This window comes from Nanorana parkeri, unplaced genomic scaffold, assembly GCF_000935625.1.
Source record: "Nanorana parkeri isolate BGI_ZX_2015 unplaced genomic scaffold, ASM93562v1 scaffold188, whole genome shotgun sequence".
Classification (NCBI taxonomy): Eukaryota; Metazoa; Chordata; class Amphibia; order Anura; family Dicroglossidae; genus Nanorana; species Nanorana parkeri.
Genome location: NW_017306456.1, coordinates 1,055,290 through 1,082,413, shown reverse-complemented (window position 1 = coordinate 1,082,413; position 27,124 = coordinate 1,055,290). Strand labels below are relative to the sequence as shown.

General features: G+C 46.3%; 1 protein-coding gene across 2 annotated transcripts in view; it reads right to left on the bottom strand.

Moving 5' to 3' along the window:
- Window positions 1–27,124, bottom strand: part of IFT122 (intraflagellar transport 122) — a 52,493-nt gene that overhangs the window by 10,641 nt on the left and 14,728 nt on the right. Inside the window, exons 15-25 of one of the 2 annotated variants that reach the window (XM_018555244.1) lie at window positions 26,392–26,532; window positions 25,230–25,283; window positions 17,154–17,315; window positions 16,824–16,990; window positions 13,571–13,742; window positions 12,843–12,932; window positions 12,586–12,739; window positions 11,950–12,047; window positions 10,914–11,014; window positions 9,736–9,901; window positions 5,011–5,122 (exon numbers count right to left, since the gene is read on the bottom strand). In XM_018555244.1, the coding sequence (XP_018410746.1) occupies window positions 5,011–5,122; window positions 9,736–9,901; window positions 10,914–11,014; window positions 11,950–12,047; window positions 12,586–12,739; window positions 12,843–12,932; window positions 13,571–13,742; window positions 16,824–16,990; window positions 17,154–17,315; window positions 25,230–25,283; window positions 26,392–26,532 (1,417 nt within the window). The remainder of the gene's footprint in view (window positions 1–5,010; window positions 5,123–9,735; window positions 9,902–10,913; window positions 11,015–11,949; window positions 12,048–12,585; window positions 12,740–12,842; window positions 12,933–13,570; window positions 13,743–16,823; window positions 16,991–17,153; window positions 17,316–25,229; window positions 25,284–26,391; window positions 26,533–27,124) is intronic. The other variant, XM_018555243.1, reaches the window with a different exon arrangement.

Sequence of the window (27,124 nt, the reverse complement as noted above, 5' to 3'; positions counted from 1 at the left end):
GGGCCCTTTGCTCAATGATAAACTCATACATTGGCTGACTGAAGAAACCAGATGTCCCACAACCAGACAACAAGACCGTCCGGCTCCTAGATGATGAGGAAACCATCCAAGGATACTCAGTCTGGTTGGCTGATCTCTGCCACATCCCGTGTGCCTTACTATAAGTACCATTATCCTCCATATTACTGGTGGCCAACCAATTGTGTAGCCGGTTTAGATAATTGGGCCTCAAGTGACAGCAATGTAATTCAGGAGGTGAGCTGTCCCTACTGGCTGATTGTCAGGCAACAGGGGGTCTGGACAACCAGGCTGCTTTTGGAGCATTCCATCAAATTCAATTACCAAAAATAAGGTAAGAAATGCATTTTAAAGGGTATCTCTGGTCAAAAACTATAAATAAATACATTTCTGTATTGCATGTTCCAAGTTCTAGCCCTCCCCTAATAACCATATCAATCTAGAAGTTTGTAAACTGAAGATGCACCTTGGATGGACTTCCTCAATGCACTGGCACAACTTTACTCAACCCTGTGAATATGCCTTATAAACTAAAACCCAGCGCCTGAACAATGTAACATCATCATTGTTAGCTGGAAGCAATGCATGATGGGATATGTAGTCTCGAGAAATGGAGATTACATCACATCAAGCAGCAGGGAAAGAGATGCAAAGCACTCTGGCAATCCAGGAAGTTGTTGGAAGTGATGGGCAGACGGAAGGCAGCGCTCACTACATAAAAGGGATTTTTCCAGTAAGCTTTGATTGTATTATCAGAAACAACTCCAGTATGTATTCCTATTATAATGCTGATGTCATAACAGGAGAGGATACGCTGGGACTTTATAACTCTTTTACCTATACCTATCTGGGCTAAAGGGTGTTTTAATTACTTTGCTTGATGTGGATTTGGATTGTGAATTTGCTTCCACACTATCAGTGATCAGAGAGCAGAGCCATTGACAAGAAGTATAGTGTGCCCACAAGATGGCATTTTGCTAATATCACTACCATAGATGTCAGCTGTCCCAGATTTGCCAGGACAGTCCAACATCTAGGTAGAGTTGCCACCTGTCCCGGATTCACCTGGACAGTCCGGGTTTTGAGTCCTGTACGTGCTGTGTCTGGGCTTCAGCTTGCCTGTAACTCGGAAACAGCACATACAGGACTCAAAACCCGGACTGCCCAGGTGAATCCGGGACAAGTGGCAACCCTACATCTAGGCCTCCTGCTCAATGATACCATGTCCTGGGATCACAGCATCGACCTTATTTCACTTACTGCACATGTGCAGAATCAGGCACCATAATGTCGGTAAGTATGCCCCACCTGAGGCAGGTTTGATCCTCCACCAAGAATTTAGGGTTTTGTGTGCTCCCAAGCCAGGAAATTATCCCCCAATCATTGGTGCTGCCGCTAAGGCCACGGCTCCCCTTCTCTCTGAACTTCCTGGTTCCCTTATATGAGGTTCATGATTAGCGAGAATCATAACATTAGCAGGCCGAGTCTTCTTCATTCTCTGCAGTATCTGTAAGTTATTTCAACCCCCGACTAAATATAGCTTTAAATGACAGACGTATCACTTAACAGTCTGCTAATGCCTGCTGTGCATAGATTAGCAAGGATTAACCCAGTGTCCTGTAATTACTGCTGTGGTTGTGTACTCTGCCCGTCTCACTAATACAAGAGAACATGTCTCGGCCGTTCAAACACTTCAGAATCTTCTATCCCAGCAGAAAAGAGGCCTGCCGGGTAACGGACTATGCTGAATCCCATGAAAAACTGCACCAGTCCATCCCAGAATGTTAAAGTGACACTAAACTCCGGAGTTAAATCTTAAAATTGCATTCAGTTACCTTAACTAGTAACAACAATCAGTGGCGTCACAAGGCGGGGTGCGGCCGGCACCCGGGTGCCACCATTGGAGGGGTGACACCAAAATGACTGTCATTTTGGTGTCACCCCCTTTGAAAAATCGGGCACTCGGTCACGGACCGAAAGCCCAACAGTGCCAGGAGAGAGGAGGGGACCCGGCAGCATACCTCATCCCGCCGGGTGAATGTCCCCTCCTCTCTCCAAGATGGCCGCCGGCAGGTGTCAATTAGACGACCGCGCATGCGCAATGCCGTCACGGGGCAGGGTGTCACCCGGTCTCCGCTCCGGGTGACACCCAGCCTCGGGGCGCCCCTGACAACAATGTATCTTATTTGTGTATCACTCGGCTGTAGATCCTCCAATCATCTCTGAATTGGTGCTGACACTGTCCTTCCTTCTGGAGGGGGGCTACTTTTTTCCCTGGTCCCTGTGTGTGTTGTAACGTAGTCACCACTCCAAGCTCACTCCCGGGATGGACTACAATCTCAGGTTTAGTTACTTTGTATTGAAATGGTATGACCTGCATGCTTTGTTCAGGTAGTATAGCCAGTATTACGATAATAACCTTGAAGCATCCAGCAATGCGCCATCTCCTGTATCTCTAATCAGAACAGGTCCACTTTAACCTTTTAAATCCAGTTAAAACACAACGTCAAACATGTCATGTTCTGTCATGAGGGGCTTAGACATAAATTCCGGAACATTCAATTCAGGCGCTATATGTCTTAGAGCTATTGACCCTTTAAAGGAAAAAAACACAAACTGAGCTCTGAAGAAGGTGGAAACATATGGAGACGGTTTTCTCTGTGTATGATAGTCACAGATTTGTATATTCGTCTTGTGGGGTTATCACGCTGGAAACACATTTCTCTTGTACATTCCAGCCGAAGAGAAGATGTGTGTATAGCTCACAGCAAAGAGGAAACCAAAGCATTGTCCCCTCTGAGATGAGCACCAAGGCCTTGGTCACGCAGGCTTCAGATCGGTGTGTACAGAAAGGTTTACAGAGCTTTCAAGCAACTTTTGTAGAAGCCTTAAAGACACCATTAAGCTCCAGTATGGAGATCTAAACATGGATACTATAGGAGGTGTTGACTGTCACTTTAAACCCTTGGTTCTCAACTGGTGGGTCGCGACCCAATGTTCAGTCGGTCGCTGCGTGCCTTCTTCTTTTCTAGGGGAGAGGCTCCTCAGCCCCTTCCTAGAACAACACAGCCAGTTCTTGCACCAAGCAGCCATTCAAAATATGAGCTTGAGGTGGGGTGGGCTGGGGGTATGGCCTGAGGGAGCTCCATCCATATGTGCATTGCTTACAGCTCACTGGAATGTCCTGTAGATGAGCCCGCACTACAGTGATGTCACATTCTGGCTCCTGAGACTTCTACAGGATGTGCAAGGAGCTGTACAAGCAATGCAGATATGGATGGAGCTCCGACACAGCACAGCAGCCCACACTGGACCCCAGCCTGAGGATCCACTCCAGTTTTCGTAAATTAGGGAGACTGGGTGGATCTTTAAAAAAAAGAAATCAATTTTTTGGAGTATGTATGTGTGTGAGAATGTCTAAGTGTGTGAGATTGCGTCTGTGGTTGTGTGTGCCTGTCAGTGTTTTTGAGGGCCCGTTCCCACTAGTACAGTGCATTAATCGCAGTATCATGCGATTATTGCACTGCACCACTCAATCGCATCTAGCGGTGGGAGCCCGCACCGGAACACATGGTACCGCAATGCCATATCTTCCATTGCAGTGCGACTTGGGTCGCGACTTAATGGCCAAGGACAAATGTGGGTCCTGAGGTTACACAGGTTGAGAACCACTGCTTTAAAACACGCTGCTAATGGGTTTCAGTAAGCTTCAGCACTACTTGTTTCTAATCAAATTTAACTGCATCCCTACACAGATCTACCATGCCCTGCACTGCAAAGAATCATGCAGATCTATTTTTTTCACCACTGACAATTTGCCTAGCACAACACGCCTCAATGCATGAAAAGATATTCATTGCAGAGCATTACATTATTGTGTGAATAGGCGCTTAGATAATTCCCAGCTCTGATTCTGTCCACTTGGGAACTTTGGGTGTTTACAACCATCTTTGTGGTTGTAGGGCCTCCTGCTAGATTTTCCATAATATAAATCCTGCAGAGATGGTGAAAGCCCCACATAATAAGCACAGCGAGTGTACAGACCCGGGAACAACACACAGGGAAGGTGAGAACCCTCACAATGAGCTCAGGTGTACAGACCTGGAAACTAAGCACAGGAATGGTGGGAACCTCTCATAATGGGCACAGAAAGTGCCGACCCGGGAGCTTAACGCAGGAATGGTGGGAGCCCCTCATAATGGGCACAGAAAGTGTAGACCCGGGAACTTGATGCAGGAATGGTGGGAGCCCCTCATAATGGGCACAGAAAGTGCCGACCCGGGAACTTGATGCAGGAATGGTGGGAGCCCCTCATAATGGGCACAGCAGGTGAACAGATCTGGGAACTCAGCACGGGGATGGTGGGAACCCCTCATAATGGGCACAGCAGGTGAACAAACCCGGGAACTCAGCACAGGGATGTTGGGAACACCTGATAACGGGCACAGCAGGTGTCTAGACCCGGGAACTCGATGCGGGGATAGTGAGAACCCTCATAAAGGGCACAGCAGGTGTCTAGACCCGGGAACCTGATGCGGGGATGGAGAGAACTCCTCACAATGGGCGCAGCAGATGTACAAACCTAGGAACTTAGCATATGAATGGTGGGAGCTCTTCATAATGGGCACAGCAGGTGAACAGACCCAGGGAACTCAGCACAAGGATATTGGGAACACCTGATAACGTGCAAAGCAGGTGTCTAGACCCGGGAACTCGACGCGGGGATGGTGAGAACCCTCATAAATGGCACAGTAAGTGTTCAGATCACCAAAAGGGTCCCTGAGAGATAGAACATTGTGTTTGTTGGTTTCCAGCATCTCTCCATCATCTGCCAAGAACTGAAATATCGGTTCTGAGCAGACTGATACTTTAAGTGCCAAAATGCTGTATTCGTACAAGAGGTTTCAGCACACGCAGCCTTTCGCTCCTCAGAAGGACACTGCAAAGGAACCTTTGGGACGGGTCCCATTCTCTCCAAACTTGTCAACTCACCGTATGAGGATGCAGAGAAGACGAAGCCCTGGCGGCAGTTGATGCAGACGTTTCCCAGGTTGTTGAGGAACGGGTTGTTGGTGGAACATCTGTAACACATTGGTACCAGTTCCTGGGGAAAGACCAGAAAGTTACACACGGACTATAATGAGCAATCTCTCATCACCCTGACACTGTGCCTCTTCCTCTTCATAACTCTTCCCTCCTGTGATCCATTACGATTATTATCTGGAACATGTTGCAGGCCGTCCCCACTACACTCTCCTTGTACATGTGCAGATTGGATGTTCAAAAAACAAGCCCGAGCCACACTCTGAATTTAGGGATTTTTCACTGTATATCAAAATATCTGTATAGGAAGCGCTGTACAATATACTATTAAAAAGAAGCCATTTCCCCTGAAAGGACAGGAAAGGGACAGGTTTTCTTTAATTTCCCCCCTCCCACTAATACTCATCTTCATCACACTCTATTCTTCCATCTGAGCCCTTAGAAATACCCAGTACTTTCGGGTACGGGGTAACGTGGGATCATGTGACTTTTCCCCCTAACCATAGGATGCAGTGCTTGGGTCTGTGTGGCCGATAACAAGAATTGAACACTGCCAGATAAAGAAGGGGAGCAAGGCTCTTGGCACCCTCTCTCCCTGCTCCCTCCTCCTAGTAGTGACTCAGCAGCTCCCCTCCTAGTAGGGACATAGAAGTTCAGCTCCCTCCCTCAGCTCCCTCCTTGCCAGTTTAACTCATCAGCTCAGCTCCCCCTCTTTGCAGTGATTTAGCGGCAGTTCAGCTGCTCCCAGCAGTTTAGTTCACTCTGCTTCCACTTCCAGCAGTGATGCAATAGCCTTCTAGCCATCCAAACTTTAATGTAAAGAGCATGGTGAGCTGAGCTGCTGAGTCACTGCTCTGCTGGAAGGGTGGTAGCAGGGAGAGCTGAGCTGCTAAGACACTGGTGAGGGTGGTAGCAGGGGGAGATGAGTTGCAGAGTCACTGCTGGGAGGGTGGTAGCAGGGGGAGATGAGGTGCTGAGTCACTGCTGGGAGGGTGGTAGCAGGGGGAGATGAGGTGCTGAGTCACTGCTGGGAGGGTGGTAGCAGGGAGAGCTGAGGTGCTGAGTCACTGCTGGGAGGGTGGTAGCAGGGGGGAGCTGAGGTGCTGAGACACTGCTGGGAGGGTGGTAGCAGGGAGAGCTGAGGTGCTGAGTCACTGCTGGGAGGGTGGTAGCAGGGGGGAGCTGAGTTGCTGAGACACTGCTGGGAGGGTGGTAGCAGGGAGAGCTGAGGTGCTGAGACACTGCTGGGAGGGTGGTAGCAGGGAGAGCTGAGGTGCTGAGACACTGCTGGGAGGGTGGTAGCAGGGAGAGCTGAGGTGCTGAGACACTGCTGGGAGGGTGGTAGCAGGGGGAGACGAGTTGCTGAGACACTGCTGGGAGGGTGGTAGCAGGGGGAGATGAGTTGCTGAGACACTGCTGGGAGGGTGGTAGAAGGGGGAGCTGAGGTGCTGAGAGGGTGGTAGCAGGGGGAGCTGAGCTGCTGAGACACTGCTGGGAGGGGTGGTAGCAGAGAGTGCTGAGCTGCTGAGACACTACTGGGAGGGGTGGTAGCAGAGAGTGCTGAGCTGCTGAGACACTAATGGGAGGGGTGGTAGCAGAGAGAGCTGAGCTGCCAATACACTGCTGGGAGGGATGGTAGCAAGGGGAGCTGAGCTGTTGAGTCACTGTTGGGAAGAAGAACTGAGCTGCTAGGAGAACCACAGTGCTTCCACAATGCACTTTGAGGATGAACTGCTCCACAGTACCTGCTGCTACAGACGTCAGCAAGAGCTTGTTTTAAAGCTCATTTACTGCTTGTTAAGAATATGTAAAAACTCAAAAGCTGGTATCTGAACATCAGGTTCACCTCAAAACACATGTGCACCCCTGTTGGAACTGTGCTTGTGCGCGTACGGTATATACATGTGCATTTTATATTTGCTATGACCCAGTTGTTGCTAACAGCATTCGTTACTGTGCAGACGCTGAGAGCTCAGCACACCGATTGCCATAAATCAGCTGACAACAATGCCCTGCCATAACAAATTTGCCTCCCCCACTGCTTATGGTCAGGAGGCAGAAAGAGACTCAGCAGTGCACTCTACACAAGCACTCTGTAGCCGTCTCAGTCACTCCAGACATGATGGGAAAAATGTATCCCTGCAGATGAAGTGGGTTCATAAATCTCCACAACTGTCAAAACTTTTTTTTGCCTCTACATTTAAGTTACAGACGAAAAAATAAATCACTAAAATGCAAATATAGAACTTTATTGTTCAGTGTGGTCTGCTGGCACTTTGCGTGCGTCTAATCATATTGGAAGAGACCCCAATGGATTATTTTTTTCAGGTCAATTTCAATGACGCAACTTTTTTCTAAAACAAGATTTGTCGTGTGAACGCACATTTATGTGTTTGCTCGCCGTCCCGTCCTAACCCGCCTCACATGTAGTCCTACATACTCTGCTGGCCCGTGATTCCGGCTGCAGTTATTAGAAGACATGAATCTCCCTATGAATCAAAAACTTGTCAGCGGCCCGGAGTAGCACCGGCCCCAGTTCTTAGCATTACTACAAGACATTGGGCCGCTCTGCCAATATTCCCGAGCTCTTTATTAGAGATCTCGTGTGTAATTCCCAGGCAGCTGGGAACACTTAGCCCATCCAGATGTGGGACTTCTGAGAGGTTAACCCCCTCTCTGCTGAAGCCTAATTAGATAATGATTTATTTCAGCCGCTCTCCAGATTTGCAGCAGTTTATTTTCCCAACTGAGGTCCAGACGACAGTGTTTACCTTCGCGTTAAACAAGACTTCCATCGGAATAAAGTCTGGAAGTGCGCAAATCCGTTTCAAGTGAATTACGTTCTCTTTGATTTTCATTAACGGTACATGTCAGTCAAACATGAAAGTTTTTGCATTTAAAGGGACCCTGTCACCATGCTCGTTCAGGGACTCTTTAAAACCCACCCTCAGGTCAAGTTTACCTTCTCATTGCTTTCCATAGCCACCACGAAATGCTCAGAGCTTTCAGGGATGGAGGGGCATGTGACCTCCTGCCATAGTGAAGTGCTGGGGACTAGCAGCCAATCACAAGACCCGAACACTGTCACATGAGAGAGTGATTGACACAATTTCTCCCTGCATGCTCCGACACCAACCGGCACCGGTATGTTGCAGCTGTGATGGAGAAAGTAGTTGGGCTGGGGCTGCTTCTTCCTCCATCACAGCTAATACCAAGGGGTTCATTTATATAATTTCCACCTAGTGAATAGCTGGGTGGATGCCATGCGGACGGCACTGGCACCCCCTAGATGGCACTGATGAGTATGGGGACACTAATTAGTGCTGTCTAAGGGCACCAGCGCCATCGAAGGGCACAAGTGCCGTGCGAACAGCATCTTTTATAAATTAACCCCCAAGTGTATAATGCTACTGTGGTGTCTTGATTCTTGTTGATGGGGAGTACTAGGAAACACTGAGAAGGGTGACAGTGAAATCTTGAAGAACTCTACACTTTTTTTTATGAAAGCGGATCACTGTGAAAAGTAAATATAGTCTAAATACAAGAGTCATGTGTATTCTTCCTTAATCCAGTGTGAGACTTGGACCTTCCTGTAATAAAGACCGCTCACTTCTGCTCTCTCTCCTTGTGCAGGGTGACTGGTCTGGTCTCCGCCCCTTCCTATAATAAAGACCGGTAACTGCTGCTCTCTCTATTTGTACGGGGTGACTGGTCTTGTCTCTGTCCCTTCCTATAATAAAGACCTCTCAGGGCTGCTCTCTCCTTGTGCAGGCAGACTGGTCTTGTCTCTGCCCCTTCTTGTAATAACAATCGTTCACTGTGCAGGGTGACTGGTCTTGTCTCTGTCTCTTCCTGTAATGAAGATCTCACAGGGCTGCTCTCTCTCCTTGTGCAGGGAGACTGGTCTTGTCTCCGCCCCCTCCTGTAATTAAGACCAGTCACCGCTGCTCTCTCTCCTTGTGCAGGGAGACTGGTCTCGTCTCCACCCCCTCCTGTACTTTCCTGCAGGCAGCCTAAAGTGGATGAGGTCTACTGGGCCCCTTCCACAGCTCTGCCCCCCGCACAGGCCATCTACAGAACAGTGATGATGTTACCACTATGTTTATTGGTAATAATAAATTTACAACAGCATTCAGTGCACGCAAAGCGAATTAATATCTTTTGTGAAATATATTTTAAAAGAATGTTTTTGTGCCCGGCTTTAATTCAGGTATAGGTGAAGAATGAAGCCCCTTCTGCCAAGCCCCTGATGAACAATATACTTACAAAGTGGAATGAACATTTGTAGGCCTCTGAAATGCCATCAAACATCTATAGCAACCCATAGATTTTATTACGCCGACATGCCTTTCCCAATTTATTAGGCAATTTTCATAGCATGCTCGTTTTTATAGCATGGGAAAGGTGCCAGGAACACTGAGACTGCATGGACACGGCTGCGCAAGGAGGAGGGATTGTTACTTAAACATGTGCAATATATTACTTGTAACTTCCCCATTAAAGACCTAAACCCAAGATGTGCCCTGGCCATTTATCATGCAGCCGTGTGCAGGCGATGGGCAGATTTGGATCCGCCTGCATTCCAGCAGTTTATACAGCTTGTATTGTATAACAGGAGGCACAAGGAATATTTACATTCTGCTCTAGTATAAGCTGAAGAATGGCAGCACTTACCTCGCTGTCATGGAACGGCTTGGATCGGATGGTTATAATGCCCAGCTCAATGGACTCCTGGAATCTGCTGGGAATTCGGAGGCCTTGAAGCCTTTCGTACACGTGCCGAGCAAGTTTGTACGCTCCAAGGGCCTTGCTCTGCTTTGCCAGTGTGTACAGGGTGCTTCTGGGGTGGTGTGTCAAGGAAGTAAAAAGATTTTATCAGACCATTTCATCCACCTGTGTAATCACTGAAGAATAGAAAGAAATGTGTGCTTTAAGGGCGCTGTCACACCATCAGGAGTGCGTTCAGCCCCTGGAACGCAACCCGGTCGGCTCAGTTTTCTTGGGGGCGGAAGGGGGCATGACGGTGCATTGAACGCAATGGCACCGCAGCCACGCCCCCCGCGCGGTGCGATCGCCGGCACCCGTGTGGCACATTAGTACCTGCGTTCCAGTCCAGTGTGATCTGCAAAAAATGCTGCAAACACTATTTTTTGCAATTCGCACTGGACCGGAACGCAGGTTGGTGTACGGCCGCATAGTCCCATAGAGAAGGACAGAGGCTGCGTACTAAATCACACACAGCACCTGTCCTTCCCGGGAGCTGCCCGATACGGCCGTGCACGCAGCACGGAGCTGTACCTGCTGGCCGTTTCTCAACTGAATGAGGCATAAGGCTATAAAAACCAGAGGTGCACCACTTTAAGGGGGAATTCAAGACGAAAAGATAGAATTTTCAGAGTATTGTTAAGGAACAATTAACATTTTTAGATGTTCCCTACAAGATGGCCAATAATAACTTTTTGCCCTTTAATTGCAATGCATTGCAGTTAATGAGCTGGCTGTGCAGTCTGGCAGGATTGTCTGGATCAAAAAACTGGCTGAACAGGATGAGATTTTTTGGGGGCTAGGGGAGTTCACATATATAGTGGTTTAGCTGAAGTTCTGCTGTAAAGTCAATCACATGAAAACCGACTTGCTTTACATGCGGTATAGTTTCCTCAGTCGTGTGCCTGAATGCTGGTATTCTTATGGGAATCATGAGGTTTGATCCGTCTTGACAAAAGACGGGTGGCGACTGCCATGGGCGATCTCCAATCATCTTTCCCTATTGTGGCTGCAATAAACTCATGAAAGGTCACATGACCTTTTGCCTTACTACCGGCCCGTAGAGATGGACGACAGAAAAGGGATACACTTTGGAGATGCCGAGGGGGCTCTGCTTGGTCAGGCTGTGCAGCAGAAATCTGGAGATGTTGAAGAGCGTTTCCGGCAGGTGTGAGCTGAATGGTTCATCCTGACAACAAAAAGTAAGGACATACAATTACGCAAAGGTTTAGTACAGGGGTGGGCAACTCTGGCTCTCCAGCTGTTGTGGAACTACAAGTCCCATGAGGCATTGCAAGACTGACAGTCACAGGCATGACTCCCAGAGGCCGAGACATATTGGGATTTGTAGTTAAAGCGCAGCTGGTGGCCCGGAGGTGCCCACCCCTAGTTCAGTATGTACGTATTTTTATTTTTTCAGTCTCCATCTAAATCTAATCCCCCAGAACATATGAACTGAGGAATATGGCACTGCTCCCAGGGCACAACAGCAGCAAGGAAAAATGGAACTGATCATATTTACAACTTGCTTGAGTGGCCTGAATAAGACTTTCCTATACACCTCCGAGGAGGAAACTATATTGACCAACTACCATGCATCTTTGTGATTTTCATAGCCTCACAGGCGGATGGATGATGGGGATGCTCCTTCCTCAAAATGCTTTCCAACCCTTTGATCTTATATTCAGAAGAAAAGGAGCCTAGCACGCTGTCACTACCCGCTGTGGACGTTTGCAGCAGCAGTCTCCTGTCTGCGGCCAGGACAGCGTCAGCCAGATGGGGGGATTCTTTTGTGACGTTTTGCAACGCTTACTGCTTATGACTTTGCTGGCTTCTGGCATAGTTGTTTGTGAGTGCAGCTTTCTATATACTTTTATTAATGAGTATGATATTGATATACTACCCTATGGTAGTCTGGGCAACTGCTCCAGATTCTGCCTGCTTCAGTTTTGATAAACTCCCCCTCACTGTCTTTTAGCATCTTTACTTGCCACTGTTATCTTTATATAAAAAAACATTTGATGCATAAGGGCAGAACATGGTAAAAGGAGATGGGGTTCATGGGGGGGGGCCTCAAAGCGGGCACATGTCTTCTTTCTTTGTATCCATAATCTGATACTCAACTGTATATCTCTGTATGGAGTGGTAGACATGGTAGAGCTCGGCCAGATGCTGGAAATAGTGAAACTTCTGTAGCATGGCTTCCTGTTTCTCCTCGTTATCTGCAGGAAGGAGAATGATGTATCATTAACACAACATGCAGCTTCCTATGAACCCTCCAGATTTTGGATTTAGTGCAAGAAGTCAAAGAGTGATATTACAAAGCCTTTGAGCTCAAGTACAAAGCGTTTGTTGTTGCTGTACCCCTTGTGATAACTGCAACTGAATGTTCCTATTCTAATAATAAAAGCCCAGTCCAGGCAGATATAAAACTCACAAATTAATACACCTTTGTATTCATAAGTCATGAAATGCATTTTATTAAATGGAAGCAATGCAAATTTGACCTGCTTTTGTAGTCACTGTCTAGCTTGGGCTAGGAGAGGGAAAAACAACACAAGGAGCCAATCAACCGTGCTGCAGTGTTTGTGTGCTAAAAAGGGACATACTGATAGCATGCCCCTTGTTAGCACAAATAATTAACTAAAAACAAAGCACGAGAGACGGAATTTATATTACTTGTCAGCTGATTTGAAGGCAGCATTTCCAAAATCTAGTAAACAGATTTATTACCAAGTTGTAAACAACGGTTCTACGCACCTTGTACAATCTCCAGACACTGCATAGACAGCATCCAGTAATAGTAAGCAGCGTCATTAAACCTGCTTTCCACCACGGCATTATGGGTAAGCTGCTCCAGCACTCGGACGGCTTCATCCTGGCGACCAGCTTTGTGGAAGGCTACAGTACAGAAGAGACGAGTGCAGTTTTCAAAACCCATTTTACAATATAACGAGCACATGCTACAATGTTTATAACATATATATAGTGTGTGTGTGTGTGTGTGTGTGTTATATCTCAAAGCGGTCATTCTCTGCCAGCCACTGGGCATAGGGGACATACACCTCGTCCTTATATTCTGGATATTTCTCAACCAGGAGGAAGGCCTGAGCACAGAAGAATCACATACAACATACAGTATTAGGCCTCAGACCAACACAAAATGGCTACCCTACTGTTTAGTCAATATACACAGGGCTAATTAAAGCGATAAATTGTGCGCTTGAAGAAGACAACAGATGGGGTGTACCTGGCTCCCTTGGACAATACAGACTCTTTTCATTACAATAGCTTTTATATATTAGCTGCTATGGAACTAGAAGTGTGACAACAAAGATGTTTTATACACGGACGTGCCAGGAATAAGCCGGTTTAGGTGGCAAATCAAGGTACTCTTTTACAGCAAACCTTTCCTTTGCCCTTTGCTTTGTCTAGTCACATGGAAAGGATCTGACATGACGATCACTTGCAGCTAAAGATTGATTGTTTATGAGAAATAATTGTATTTTCTATTTAATGTGTATTTCTATACACTAAAGGTGGTGATGTAATATACAGTATATGCATGGGTATTTACTTGCTACATTGTTTTATTTTAAAAAAAAAGCAGGTTTGCTTTAATCCCCTCCAGCAGCATTAACAATAAGGGAAAATGTTGTTGCTTCAGATTCAGTTTAAAAGAAAAAAACAAGTATGGTTCCAAATTTAGATAAGATGCCCTGTGAACACCGCAGCAATCACTTACCTCATCCCAGTGCTGTGTCTCCACATGCAGAAGGACTAAGGCCTTCAGATCCCCAATCTTCATGTAGGTCTCGGCCGCATAGCCATGGTGCTGCAGCTTCTTAAAATAGTAAGCACACTTTGACAGCGGTTCCCGCTCGGCCTTGTCCAGCTTTCGGGCTATGTCAATCAGCCTGGAAAATAAATGTGAACATTAAAGTGACACCAAACTCTGAAATCAAATCTTAAAAATTGCATTCAAGTATCTTAACTCTGAACAACAATGTATCTTATTGGTGTATCCCTCGGCTGGAGATCCTCCAATCATCTCTGAATTGGTGCTGACACTGTCCTTCCTTCTGGAGGGGGGCTATGTCTGTTCCCCATGGTCCCTGTGTGTGTTGTAAAGTAGTCACCGCTCCAAGCTCGCTCCTGGGATGGACTACAATCTCATGTTTAGTTTACCGATTTGTATTGAAGTTATAGTCTATCCCGGTAGCGAGCTTGGAGCGGTGACTACTTTACAACACTCCCTCCAGAGTGATTTCTTAATTTTTGCACACACACACACACACACGATAAAAAAAAAAAATCTGAATTTTTGGCTAGAAAACAGCTTAAAAACTGTTTACCTGAAAGCAGAGACCCTGAAGAATAAATAAAAATGCTACTTTGATATTTTTTATGTTGCACAATATTTGTGCAAATGTTTATCAAAACAATAATTTTTAGGATAAAATATCCTAAAATGAATTTTAGTGCACAGAAACAGAATATAATACCCACATTTTGGTAAAGTATAGAATATGAAGTCACGACAGGTGAAGAAGATGAAGTCACGTCGGCTGACCAAAATTTTTCCTTATTTTATTATTTTTCCCCTTTTATTCCTTATATTAAGTAAATTATTATTTAGGGATTGTTACCCACTAGTTGCCCTCTTTTCTATAAAGAGTTTATTCCTTATATTACCCATTCTTTCCTGTGTAAAATTCGAATTGTCACATGGAAGCCTGTTTTCATTGTAAAGCGCTGTGCAAACTGTTGGAGCTATACAAATCCTGAATAATAATAATAACAACAGTAATAAATAATAATTATAGACAGGGCCTCTGCCTGTTTCTTCTCTGTGGTTAGTAAATATGGAATGAAAAAGTTTTGCAGTAGAAGCTAACTGAAAAAGAGCAAAGATACTTATCTTGGAAGAATCTATAAATATATTTCAGGAACAAGTGTGCAGACAGGACTGCGCAGGAATTTCCCACAATGCTCCTGGTGCACAGCCCCTTTTTGTTCAGAAGGGTAATCAGAGAGCAGACCCGGGGGCTCCTTTCCCTTTCGGTGCTACCAGGAAACGCGCCATTATTCAGCTCCCCGTTCATTTTTATTACCCTTAAAACTCACCTATAAATCTCCTGAGACGGCTTTATGAGCAGAGAAAGAACTACAAACTACATCGCTGCTTATAAAAGGAGACAACGGTGGAACTTAATATAGGGTCACAGTGTAATAAATGGAGACATGTAAAGAGAATGGACTGTCCAATTTAAAGGTTATTAAAAAACCAAACAAAAAAACCCCAAACATATGAAAGCGATCAGCCTAAAGGGTTATTAAACCCTCATTTTTTTGCATATATCTACTGCTAGCAAGTAGATATATGCAAAGCATGCTGGGACTTTAAAGAAGAACTATGAGGTTAGTGCTTTTCACTCATCCTCATAGTTCTAGCCCACCTGTGACAATGAGACTGTCACAGGTCGGCTCAGTAGATCGGGAGGTGAGCGAACACATACCGGCGTTTGCTCACCTCTCGATCCTGTCACGGCTCTCTGCCGTAACAGGGGAGGGGCTGGATTCCCCTCCTCCCCGCTCCTCCAGCGCTGACTGGCGGAACGGACGGGGGAGGGGGCGGGTACAGCTGGCTCTGCCTCTAGATAGGCAGAGCCAGCTGTCACACACTCAGCTGGGCGGATCCAGACATAATTGTCGGGATCCGTTTCAGCAGCGGCGTCTCAGTATACCGCGAGCTGTAGCTTAGGGTCACCCTAGTCCTCTAGTTTGTGTCCTCCCGTCACCCTAAGGAAAACTATTGGGGAAAGCCCTAACCCCATGGTTCTCCTTTAAGTCCCCTAGCAGGAGAATGGCCACAGCTGTCCATTTCAGATTGATCAGATACTGTAGATGAAACACAGGAAGATCGGGGATATTTTTATGAAGAGGTGTGAGCCTTGGAGACCAGGAAGCAGAATGTGTAATACAGGGGAAGATCTTTCATCCTGGAAGTGGAAAAGATGAGCTTAGAGAAGTAAACACAGGAAACTGAGGCCTTGTTTTTGCTGCTGAACAACCACAAATAGCCGACTTCCTGCTTACCCTGATTCTTAACTGTTTTCCAGGTATGCAGTAGGAAAAACAAAAGGCTAAACATAACCGCAAGACGTCATCGGCGGCTGCACATTACGTTTTCTACATGTTTGTTATAACGACTTGTTTTTCTATATATTAAATCTCTCTGAGGACTTCTGTGCACGCCACATTTCCGATAGGATTGTTGGACGGGGCAGGATAGGTACAGAGGCAGGAAACAAGCCCAGCTGAAAGTCATTTATGGGCCCATGAAATATAAGCTGCTGCCATCGTGCCCAGCCGGCAGGTGCTGTCAGCGGGATGTCCTGCCACACTTCACGGCCTTGCCGGGGAGACAATTATACGGGAGGTGAGATCAGGCTGTCAGCCGCTGGAGCTCCATTGCTATTAATTCCTATATGACGTTATGCTTGGGAAACTGGTCATGTGGGGCCAATAACATTTACACCTGTTACTCTATGAATGGGGTTAAGGGGACTCGCCATTCAAACATGAACAAAAGGAAACTATATTCTATTCCCTGCAAGTACACATTTGTAATCATTACAGTGACTTTTGCAAACTACATTTTATTTGCTCACATTAGGATGAAAAGGACAGCAAAACCAAAGTGTATCTAAAGCTTAACTTTTTTTTTTTTTTATAAGTGACACTGCCTCTTTGCCTATTTAAAATGACAGTGTCTTCTTGTATTTAAATGACTGTGCATGCACGGTGGAGCGCAAGTCGGTGGTCCCCACACAATAAGTGGGTTTCGTAGGCCACCCAGTAAGTAGGCAGAGTTTGGGCAGGACCACCCAGTCACTGAGTGGACCTGAGGCAGACTGAGGGTAAGGTTAACTTTGTCCTTAGGGGACAAGAACTGAAATGTTGGTAAGCATGACATATGCAAGAAGTGAACTCACATTTCTACCCAGCCGTGGTCCCCACTCAGCTCAATGGCCTTCATGTTCTCCCCGGCCGAAAGGTACATTTCAGCTGCTGCTTTTGGTTCCCGGATGTTTCGAGCCCAGTCCGCCTGTTTGGTGATCAGATTCTTGGTCTCTTTCGGGTCTCCAGATGCCAAGAAGTCCTGGGGAAGAAATATCCGTCAATGTCTACTGGGTACATCAATGCACACCTACACTATATGGCTAAATGGGAACCCCCACCAAACTACACCACCACCACCACCTTTCCATGATACTGCAAGTAACAGCATTGTCAGGCTATACTTCCTATAAGATGAGCAATACCTTGGCATACTCAAACATGCGCAGGTCTGTGTACATATCCAGCGCTCGGTTTTCTTGCCCGCCCTTCTTGTAGAGTTTGGATGCCTCATGGAACTTGCTCTGATAGGCGTAGACATCTGCCAGGAACAGGTCGTCGTTGGCATCTCCACGCTTTTTCCGTTCCTGGGAGATATAATAGAATTTATATCAGATATGTAATGTGCTTTCCTAAAAATTGGACCCCAATATGGATAAATGCTTTATTGCTCCCCCGCTTTACATTATTTAATAGTCCTTGGTATAGCAAAAGAAAAGACCTAAAAGCACTTGAAAACCTTATATGAATGATAGTTTGCTAAAGCACTGTGCATAATAAACTTCTTTCCAAAAGTACAAAAGAGACAAAGAAGAGCGGTGGCTCCTCCATGACTTAACAGGGGAATGGAGCCAGGTGCTCACCGATAGGAGTGTGCCCCCGCTCTGAATTCACAAGCACTCAAAGCATAAAAAGATCCAGCTGCACACTGTATGTCATCGTTTATTGGATATCGTGCAACATCACTGAGTCCCGTCCAAGGTCTGCCCCCTCAGACGCAGTTGTAGAGATTTACATTCAGCGTCATACAGTGCGGCTGGATCTTTTTCTTCTTTGAGCATTAACCTCCCTGGCGGTCTGATTATTTCAGGTTTTTTTTTTCTTTTTTCTATTATTTTACGTCTAAATTTCCCGTTGGCTCCGCCCCCTGGTGACGCGGATGCTCATAAGGGACGGAAGACAGATGCCAGCATTGACAGGAGGACACAGCAGGGATCGTGGACAAGGTAAGTAACGCGCTGGGTAATCCCGAGTGTGGCTCGGGGTTACCGCTTTTGGTAATGAAAATTAACCCCGAGCCACACTCGGGATTACCGCCAGGAAGGTTAATAAACTGCCGTTTTAAATTTTTTTTACAAATCATTGTTTTCTCCTTTTTTCACCCTTTGTTAAAGCTCGTGCAGCCACTTCCTGTCTATATGCACTTCAGTGATGGTTGCATGGCATTTCTCCGGGGTGGGATTCCTGATGGTGACAACAATGGACCATGCCTGCAAAATGCATATCAGCAGAGTGACAATGCAGGAGAGCAATTAGGAAACAGAGGCAGAGTATTGTCACCCCATAACAGGAAGTACCCGGACAAGGACCTTCATGGCAGGATCACCAGGCATTATTTAAATGAAAGCTGCAGCTTGAAAAAGATGGAAAATTACATTAACATGGTAAGGCTTCATTCACACAGGGTGTGTTGCCCCGTATAGCATGAAGGGCCGTTTTTTGGATGCAGGAAGCTCATGTAAGTCTATAGAGACAGCTTCACACAGTGTATGACACTGATACATGATAGATCCAGGTCCATGCACCATCTGTGTGTGGCTGTCAAAACGCAGAGCTGCAGGTACGGGTGCACAGCCTCCTCCATAAACTTACATGAGCTGCTCTCATGCTTCTTCTCACAGCTCTGGGCACATTAAAAAAACCTTCATGCTTTACAGCTAGGGTTGCCACCCGTCCGGTTTTGGTGTGTTATGTACGGGTGCCCAGCCAGCGGGCACCCGTACACAAGACACTTAGTGGCGACACCGGCACTTTAAATTTGCTGACAGGTGCGGCTGCCGAGGTTTTTGTCAAGTGCGATCTCGAGCAGCCGCATCGGCCTGAAACCCGGGTCTTCCTCTGAGCTCGGGGCAGCCTGTGCCTGCAGCACAGAGAAAGAGTCGGGTTTCAGGCAGATGTGGCTGCTCGAGATCGCACTTGACTAGGACCTTGGCAGCCGCACATGTGATCGCTCCTCTTCTCTTCTAACTCTGGTGATCTATGACAGAGAAGAACTAGGAGACATTCTTCTCTATGTCATAGATCACCAGAGTTAGAAGAGCGGCCGGGCTATAGATCCCTGTGCAGCTGAAGGGAAGGCATAAAGAGGCGGGGACACAGAAAATAGATGAGCTGCAGGGGGAACGAAGATTTACAGAAGGCTCCCTGATACCGTGCTGCCTGCCTGCGGACCCCATGGTCGCACAGCCCACCCAAGGCTCGCACAGTCCACCCGAGTGTCGCACAGCCTGTCGCACAGCCCACCCCAGTGTCGCACAGCCCACCCCAGTGTCGCACAGCCCACCCCAGTGTCGCACAGCCCACCCCAGTGTCGCACAGCCCACCCCAGTGTCGCACAGCCCACCCCAGTGTCGCACAGCCCACCCCAGTGTCGCACAGCCCACCCCAGTGTCGCACAGCCCACCCCAGTGTCGCACAGCCCACCCGAGTGTCGCACAGCCCACCCGAGAGTCGCACAGCCCACCAGAGAGTCGCACAGCCCACCAGAGAGTCGCACAGCCCACCCGAGAGTCGCACAGCCCGCACAAACTACCAGGCCACCTGAAGACATTACTCTCTCCTTTATATTCTCCACCTAAAAAAATTTGCCGAGCGCGGCGCTAGAGTGTTCGGGTTTCACTTGAAGAAAAGGTGGCAACCCTATGTACAGGGCAACACGCCCCTGTGTGAATGAGACCTACATCTTGTATCACACTATAGTGGTTGGGTGTAGATCTACTTTAATGATGTTTTCATTAAAAGTGGTGGGAAAGGAAGGAAGGAAAAAAACTATCATGCAACTGTATGTGTAGCAATTAATTGCATGTAATTGTAGCGCACAATTGCATTACTAAATTGGCCCCGGTGCGGCCAGCTTTAGTGCACCAGCCCCTCCAACAGACCAGCATAAAGAGAAGCCACTTTCTCCGCAAGCCCAATTTAAACTTTCCCCTCACTCGTGGCAGCACGGTACAAAAAGAGGTTGACAACTTTTTCAATAATCGATTATAATCGATTATGTCGATTAGTTGTTGCAGCCCTAGTTTCATGCTTTATTGATCAAAAACATAATGACTGTTGAAGCAATACATAAGTGAACTCAATGGTAATATTTTTTTATTTGCCTCGAGTTGTCCTTTACAAGCTAACATCTGACCCTCATTTAGCACAATGCTGGGACTGTGGTGACTGCAGGCGTAGAGTATGTAAACAGCAGGTGTATCCGAGCCTACATCCAGCGACCGCGTCTCCAGAGGACAGACAAATGAAAGGAACATTGTGAAGTCAGGTGCAGTGAGAGCCGGGCGCTGACAGAAACCAGCGAGGGTTCAATAAACGCTCCGGCTAACCGGCCCGTAAATCTGCCGATTTTCTTGCTGTACTCAACATTCTATCTGCATCAGTTATTAACTTCTCCTGGCTGGCGGTGTACAGAGAGTAGGACACGAGGCATAGCAAACATGTATTTTACTCCTTTACATCATGTGCTCTCTGGAAGAACAGCAATTAGAATAACCACACATGATTACAAGTTGCAGAGGGGCTTACAATCTAATGTCCAAACGAAGATCATGCACATACGTTATGTGTGTGATCATAGTTTGGACATTAGATTTTAAACTCCTCTGCCAGCTTGTAATCATGTGTGGATACGCGTTCTCTATACGCACAGAAGTTAGCAGTTGGTGACGTCTCATCACACAATCTGGCTGTAAGCCAATTAACCTAGCAGCGTGTATTTGCATTATACACATACAAACTGCATGCAGATAGTGTCAGGTGTGAACTGATATACTCCAATACTCTATATGAATAGAAAACTGTAAAACCATAATAAGAAGATTTATAAATACACCCCCCCCCCTTCTATTGCATGGTCTTTTGGTCCTGCTATATCCACTGGTGACACCTAGAGGTTACTCTTTATACTGCACCAACATTTCTCAAAAAGTATTGGGACCCCTCTCCAAGTCATTGGATTCAGGTGTAATTTCCGTGAAATTTCCTTGCTACTAAATATTCCACGGTCACCTGTTACTGGGATTATAACAAAGTGGAAGCAACTGGGAACAACAGCAACTCAGCCAGGAAGTGGTAGGCCAAGTAACATGACAGAGCGGGGTCAGCGCATGCTGAAGCGCACAGTGCGCAGAAGTCGCCAACTGTCTGCAGAGTCAATAGCTACAGACCTCCAAACTTCGTGTGGCCTTCAGATTGGCACAACAACAGTGCGTAGAGGGCTTCATGGAATGGGTTTCCATGGCCGAGCAGCTGCATCCAAACCTTACATCACCAAGTGCAATGCAAAGCGTGGGATGCCGTGGTGTAAAGCACGCTGCCACTGGACTCTAGAGAAGTGGAGACGTGCTCTCTGGAGTGACCAATCACGCTTCTCTGTCTGGCAATCCGATGGACGTGTCTGGGTTCAGCGGTTGCCAGGAGAACGGTACTTGCCCGACTGCATTGTGCCAAGTGTAAAGTTTGGTGGAGGGGGGATTATGGTGTGTGTGTGGGACATTTTGGACAATTTCATGCTCCCAACTTTGTGGGAGGAGTTTAGCGGCCGATCTTCAGCGAGATGTTCCCAACATGACTGCGCACCAGTGCACAAAGCAAGGTCCATAAAGACATGGATGGTGGGAGTTTGGGGTGGAGGAACGTGACTGGCCTGCACAGAGTCCTGACCTCAACCCCATAGAACACCTTTGGGATGAATTAGATGGGAGACTGCGAGCCCGGCCTTCTCCTCCAACATCAGTACCTGACCTCACAAATGGTCCAACATTCCCATTAAGAAAAGCTACGAACAGAAAACAAATGCTGTCAAAAACAAGAAAGAAAACCTTCTGTTCCGCAGAAGCTGTGCTCAATTAAAATGGTTTACATAGCTCTGTACGGTATTTTGTCACTATGTAAATAAGAGCGATAAAAAGAACAAGCCGGACAGTGTTCAAGATTGCTCACGAGACTACACAATATTTCAGGAGGGGAACTGATGTCCCTGGTAATATTATGTTGCAAAGACAGAGCTTCATGTGATGGGTCAGCGTTATGGTATACAGAGGGGTGAAAAAAGAATAGGCAGAATCATCCCCCAATACAGTGTATATTAGGAAAGGAGCGTTAGCTAACAGAAGAAGCAGAGTCCTCCAGCCATGCAGAGTATTTCAGGGGAGGAGACCTATAGAGGAAGGAGCAGAGTCCTCCAGCAGAGCAGAGTTATAGAGGAAGGAGCAGAGTCCTCCAGCAGAGCAGAGTATTTCAGGGGAGGAGAGTTATAGAGGAAGGAGCAGAGTGCTCCAGCAGAGCAGAGTTATAGAGGAAGGAGCAGAGTCCTCCAGCAGAGCAGAGTATTTCAGGAGAGAAGAGTTATAGAGGAAGGAGCAGAGTCCTCCAGCAGAGCAGAGTATTTCAGGAGAGGAGAGTTATAGAGGATGGAGCAGAGTCCTCCAGGAGAGCAGAGTATTTCAGGAGAGGAGAGTTAGAGGAAGGAGCAGAGTCCTCCAGCAGAGCAGAGTATATCAGGAGAGGAGAGTTATAGAGGAAGGAGCAGAGTCCTCCAGGAGAGCAGAGTATTTCAGGAGAGGAGAGTTAGATACAGGGAGCAGCAGAGTTCTCCTCTTGTGTTTTTAAACACCACAGCAACTATTTTAGATGTTTTTTCACAAAGTATTGCCGGAATTCAGTGAAAGTTGCTATTTCAAACAGACAAAAACCAGAAGATAATGTCATTTTAAAAGGAAACTGCTAAGTAACTAGCGGCCGATCTTCAGCGAGATGTTCAGCTGGTTAGTGTGAACTTCAGGTAAGAACTTCACCCTAAAAACTGAAGCCTGCCAAGAAAAAGCTGACCGAGTTTCATTTTGAATGTCTGATGAAGATGGCAGCAGTGCGGAAATTGAACACTTTTCACATTACAGGAAATATAAATCCATAACACAAATTATGTCACCCAGACAAGCTGCCAGCAAAACAGGCCAAGGAAGGAAAAGGATAAAATGTGTGCTGCAGTTCTGGCCTCTCCCATTCCTGATGCCGCCATGACCCCGCCATATTAAGGGTATGTCAACACTATTGTAGAGACACAATAGAGGAGAACCAGGACTGTGAACTCTGATTCATTTACTAATCAGAGAACAACAAACACTGAAATGCATTCACACTTGGATCACACAGCCACAGTATATCAGTATATCTATATAATTTAAGTTGCCTTGTCAGATATGGGAAAGGGTGTGCAAGCAGGAAAGCAACAAAACAGGGAAAATAACATTCAGATTCAATCTTATTCAGATTCTTATGTCATAAAAAGCCGATACATTTCGGGGGGTTCATCAGCGTATCGTTGAACAAAGTTTGTACTGGACTATAAATGGATGGATCCTGAGGGGTAATTAGTCTGGTGATCGCTCTAGATGCTGGTTAGGGCTTTAACTAACAGCATCAAGTTCTGATGAAGAGGACCACTAAAAATTGCTGGATGTTTTGTTTTTGTCTGAATAAAACTGAATCTGAACTATGTACATTATGCTTTTAGCGCTTTCCCCCTTGTGCACCCAGTCCTTACCCGGGCAAAGAACTGATCTTCGGCCACCACTCCTGGGAGACCGGCCCTAGGAGAGTCTACACTGCTTAGGACCTGAGAACACTTAATGCTTTAAGAGGTCCAGTGCCCCAAACCTTTCTTCTACTTCCAGAAAGTCAAATCTGGGAAAAACCCTGATTTGGAAGACTGTTTTAAAAGGAGAATTATGAGGCGAGTGATTTTTCACTCAGGTCTCATAATCTGAGCCGACCTGCGACAATGAAACTGTCACAGGTCGGCTCAGTAGATCGGGAAGTGAGCGAACACATACCGGCGCTCGCTCACTTCTCGATCCTGTGCCGGCAGAGAGCCGTGACAGGGGAGGGGCTGTATTTCCCCCTCCCCTGTCCGATCCTCCAGCGCTGACTGGCAGAACGGACGGGGGCGGGTACAGCTGGCTCTGCCTCTAGATAGGCAGAGTCAGCTGTCACTCAGGCAGCTGGGTGGATCCAGGCATAATTGTCGGGATCCGTTCTGGCTGCGGCGTCTCACTGAGCTTAGGGTGACGGGAGGATGCTAGGTTGTGTCCTCCCGTTACCCTTAGGAGAACTATGGGGAAAAGCCCTGTCCCCATAGTTCTCCTTTAAAGCAACTCTTATCACTATGCCTTCCTGTAAAATAATGAAGTATATACGGAGACATCTCGTACTTCTCGAGCCATTAAATGTAATTCTGTTGTAGAGAAATCCTTTGCGGAGATGTCTTCTCAAACAGACACTTCTGGGAGTGTCAAACTCCTGTGTTCCCCGCAAGGCTCAGTAGTTTCTCCTGCCGACCCCTATGTCACTACAAGACACAGTAGTAATATGGATCTTGAAGTAGAACTTCTGCAATATTTAAATGAGTCTTTCTTTTACAACTCCATTCTTTGTATTTTCCTTGAACATTTATAAAATTAAATTTCTTGTTTCCCCAGGATAAAACTTAGGTCTGCTCTTGGCATACATTTCTGTTGCATCCAAAGAATAGCTTTGCGTTGTATCCCAGAACAATAACCTCGCCTGCTAGAGAATAGGCAATGCTGAAAAGCACAACAGATCCTGTAAACATTACAAGGGAGCCTGTGAAAGACAATAAATGGGTTACCTTTCCTTTTGTCCATAAGTGAAAATGAGCCATGGAGGGGCTCACCTATTGTTGATATATAAAAATAGGGAAGCAGGTTGTTTACCACGACAGTAGAAGTGATTTGTTTCTGAAGATACGGGGAAACAACGCGATCTAACAGCCTTTGAACGCGGGATGATTGTTGGCGCTCGGAGACATGGAGCGAGTATCAGCAAAACAGAAGAACTCGTTAAATGTTCAAGAGCAGCTCATTGTTAAAGTGTTTAAAGACCGGACTGTCAGCCGAAAATCTGGGTGTGAACGTGCGAATTGTGGCCGTCAGCGACTAGTCAATGTTAGGGCAGAACGGAGAGTGGCAAGACTGGTACAAGACAACAGAAGGGCAACAGTGCAGTGTCAGATTCCTCGCATCACCTTTCATCATCTCGTGGAGTCACGAGGCGGCCCAACGAAGTACTAATGGGGTGATCATAATAATCTGGCCACCTCAGTGTATATATATATAATGCATATGTACAGCATATGGAAAATGTGTATTATATGTATAAATAGCTACATCATGAGCAGTAGAACACATATAGCTAGATACCTCAATGCTGTTGATGAGCTCCAGGTAGCGAAGGTCTCGCACTCGAGTAAAGGCCTGCCATAAGGAAAGGAGAAGATTAAACAAATGTAATAGGATATCGCTGTACAGCGCCCAAAGGAGAAAACCCAAATGCAGTCAGTCCTTATTATACTTACGTTAAATTTTCTGGTTTCCAAGACCAATTTGGTTTTTCAAAGTGCAGCAAACGTTCATTGTACTGATAAACATATCAATTCAACAATGATATGTTTCACATATTCAATATGCTTTTTGTGGCCTACAAGGAAGGTCTGTCCTGAATTGAAGTACTCTGTGGTCTATACACAAGCATGTTGCACCATATTACAAATTAATAGCATTAGTTGTACCAATAGGTGGTTGACCAGTCTCCCTAGCAGCATTTCAGTGCAGAGAACCGAGTGTCATGGGTGGAAGATGGGGGTGAGGCAAGTATGAATCCTTTTTTCTTCACATGTACATTTTACACCTAATAGTAGGCGATATGTGAAGGGGGAGGTGGCACAGGCAGTGAAAGCAGGCCTTGCATTTTACTGCAAGGTTCACTTTATCCAGAATACTAGTTACCTGGCCCCTGATCTTCTTACCTCAGTATGATGTCCGAGTGCATGTTCTAGGTCAGCGACTCTAACTATAAAAAGTCAATGATAAACAGGCAGTAGCATTTTCAAAAAGAGCTCAGCAATGGTACAAAAAAAACGGGATTGTTTTACTCCTGGAGATCCGTGCTCATTCAATAACTATTTTTTTTTTTTTTTTAGAGGGGTCTGTCAACCGTATCAGTAACCTGATGGCAGCATATGAGAAAAAAACCCTTTGATTTCAGCTCCGCAATGGTAACCTACATATTTATCTCATGACTGATTTTCTTTTAAGTCTGGTAAAAATATATAAAGCTCTATGTTACCATTTTCATGTTTCTTTCTGTGTATCATTAAGTTTTAATAACTCTGCAATGTGCCAGCAGTAATTGGCTGTCGGTGTGAGCTGATGTCAGCAGTTTTACTCCCCAGCCCCAGACAGGATGACCCCGTCAATGACAGGAAGTGTTGGGACCCTTCACTGGGGAATGGACAGTAAACAGACAGATCAAACTAAGGTAAAGCAGCACATCGTCCTGTGAAAACAGGAAGCACATTGTCACCTTTTTAGCCGTCTCAAAATCCAACCCCTCTAACGCCTCCATGGCCAGCTCCTTCCAGTCCAGGTCAGTGACCCCAAGGCAAGCAATATGGTAAGCTTCTCGGAACATCTTCCTCTCCAGGTACTGATACATTGGAGCAGACTGTAAAGGGAGAAAGGGGGGGTCAGGAGAAGACAGCGAGAAGAATACGATTGGTTATCAGTGACTACACTAGACCCCATCAATGGGAGGAAAGAAAGACTGTAAAAAAAACATTGCCCTGCCTGTTTATACTGCTATACTTGTATATAAAACACAATGAGGGGAATTTATAAAAACTGGAGCAGTAAAAGACTCTATTGCAGTTGCCCATTGCAACCAATTAGCTTCTCTCTTCAGTTTGTTCATTTAAGATTTGAAAATGAAAGAGAGAAGCTGATTGGTTGTCATGCACAGCTGCTCCAGATTTAGTTTGCTCCAGTTTTGATAAATTCCCCTCAATAATTCCACCATTTTATGTCCTGGTGCCCAACCTGCAGTCCGGGGGTCACATGCTCTTTGCCATTTGTTGTGCAGCCCCTGCTGTCTCTGACCTTCTCCGATAGCATGCCTGCTGTCTCTGACCATCTCCTATAGCATGCCTGCTGCCTCTGACCATCTCCTATAGCATGCCTGCTGTCTCTGACCATCTCCTATAGCATGCCTGTAGTCTCTGACCATCTCTTCTTGCAAGTCTGCAGTTTCTGGAAGCTTT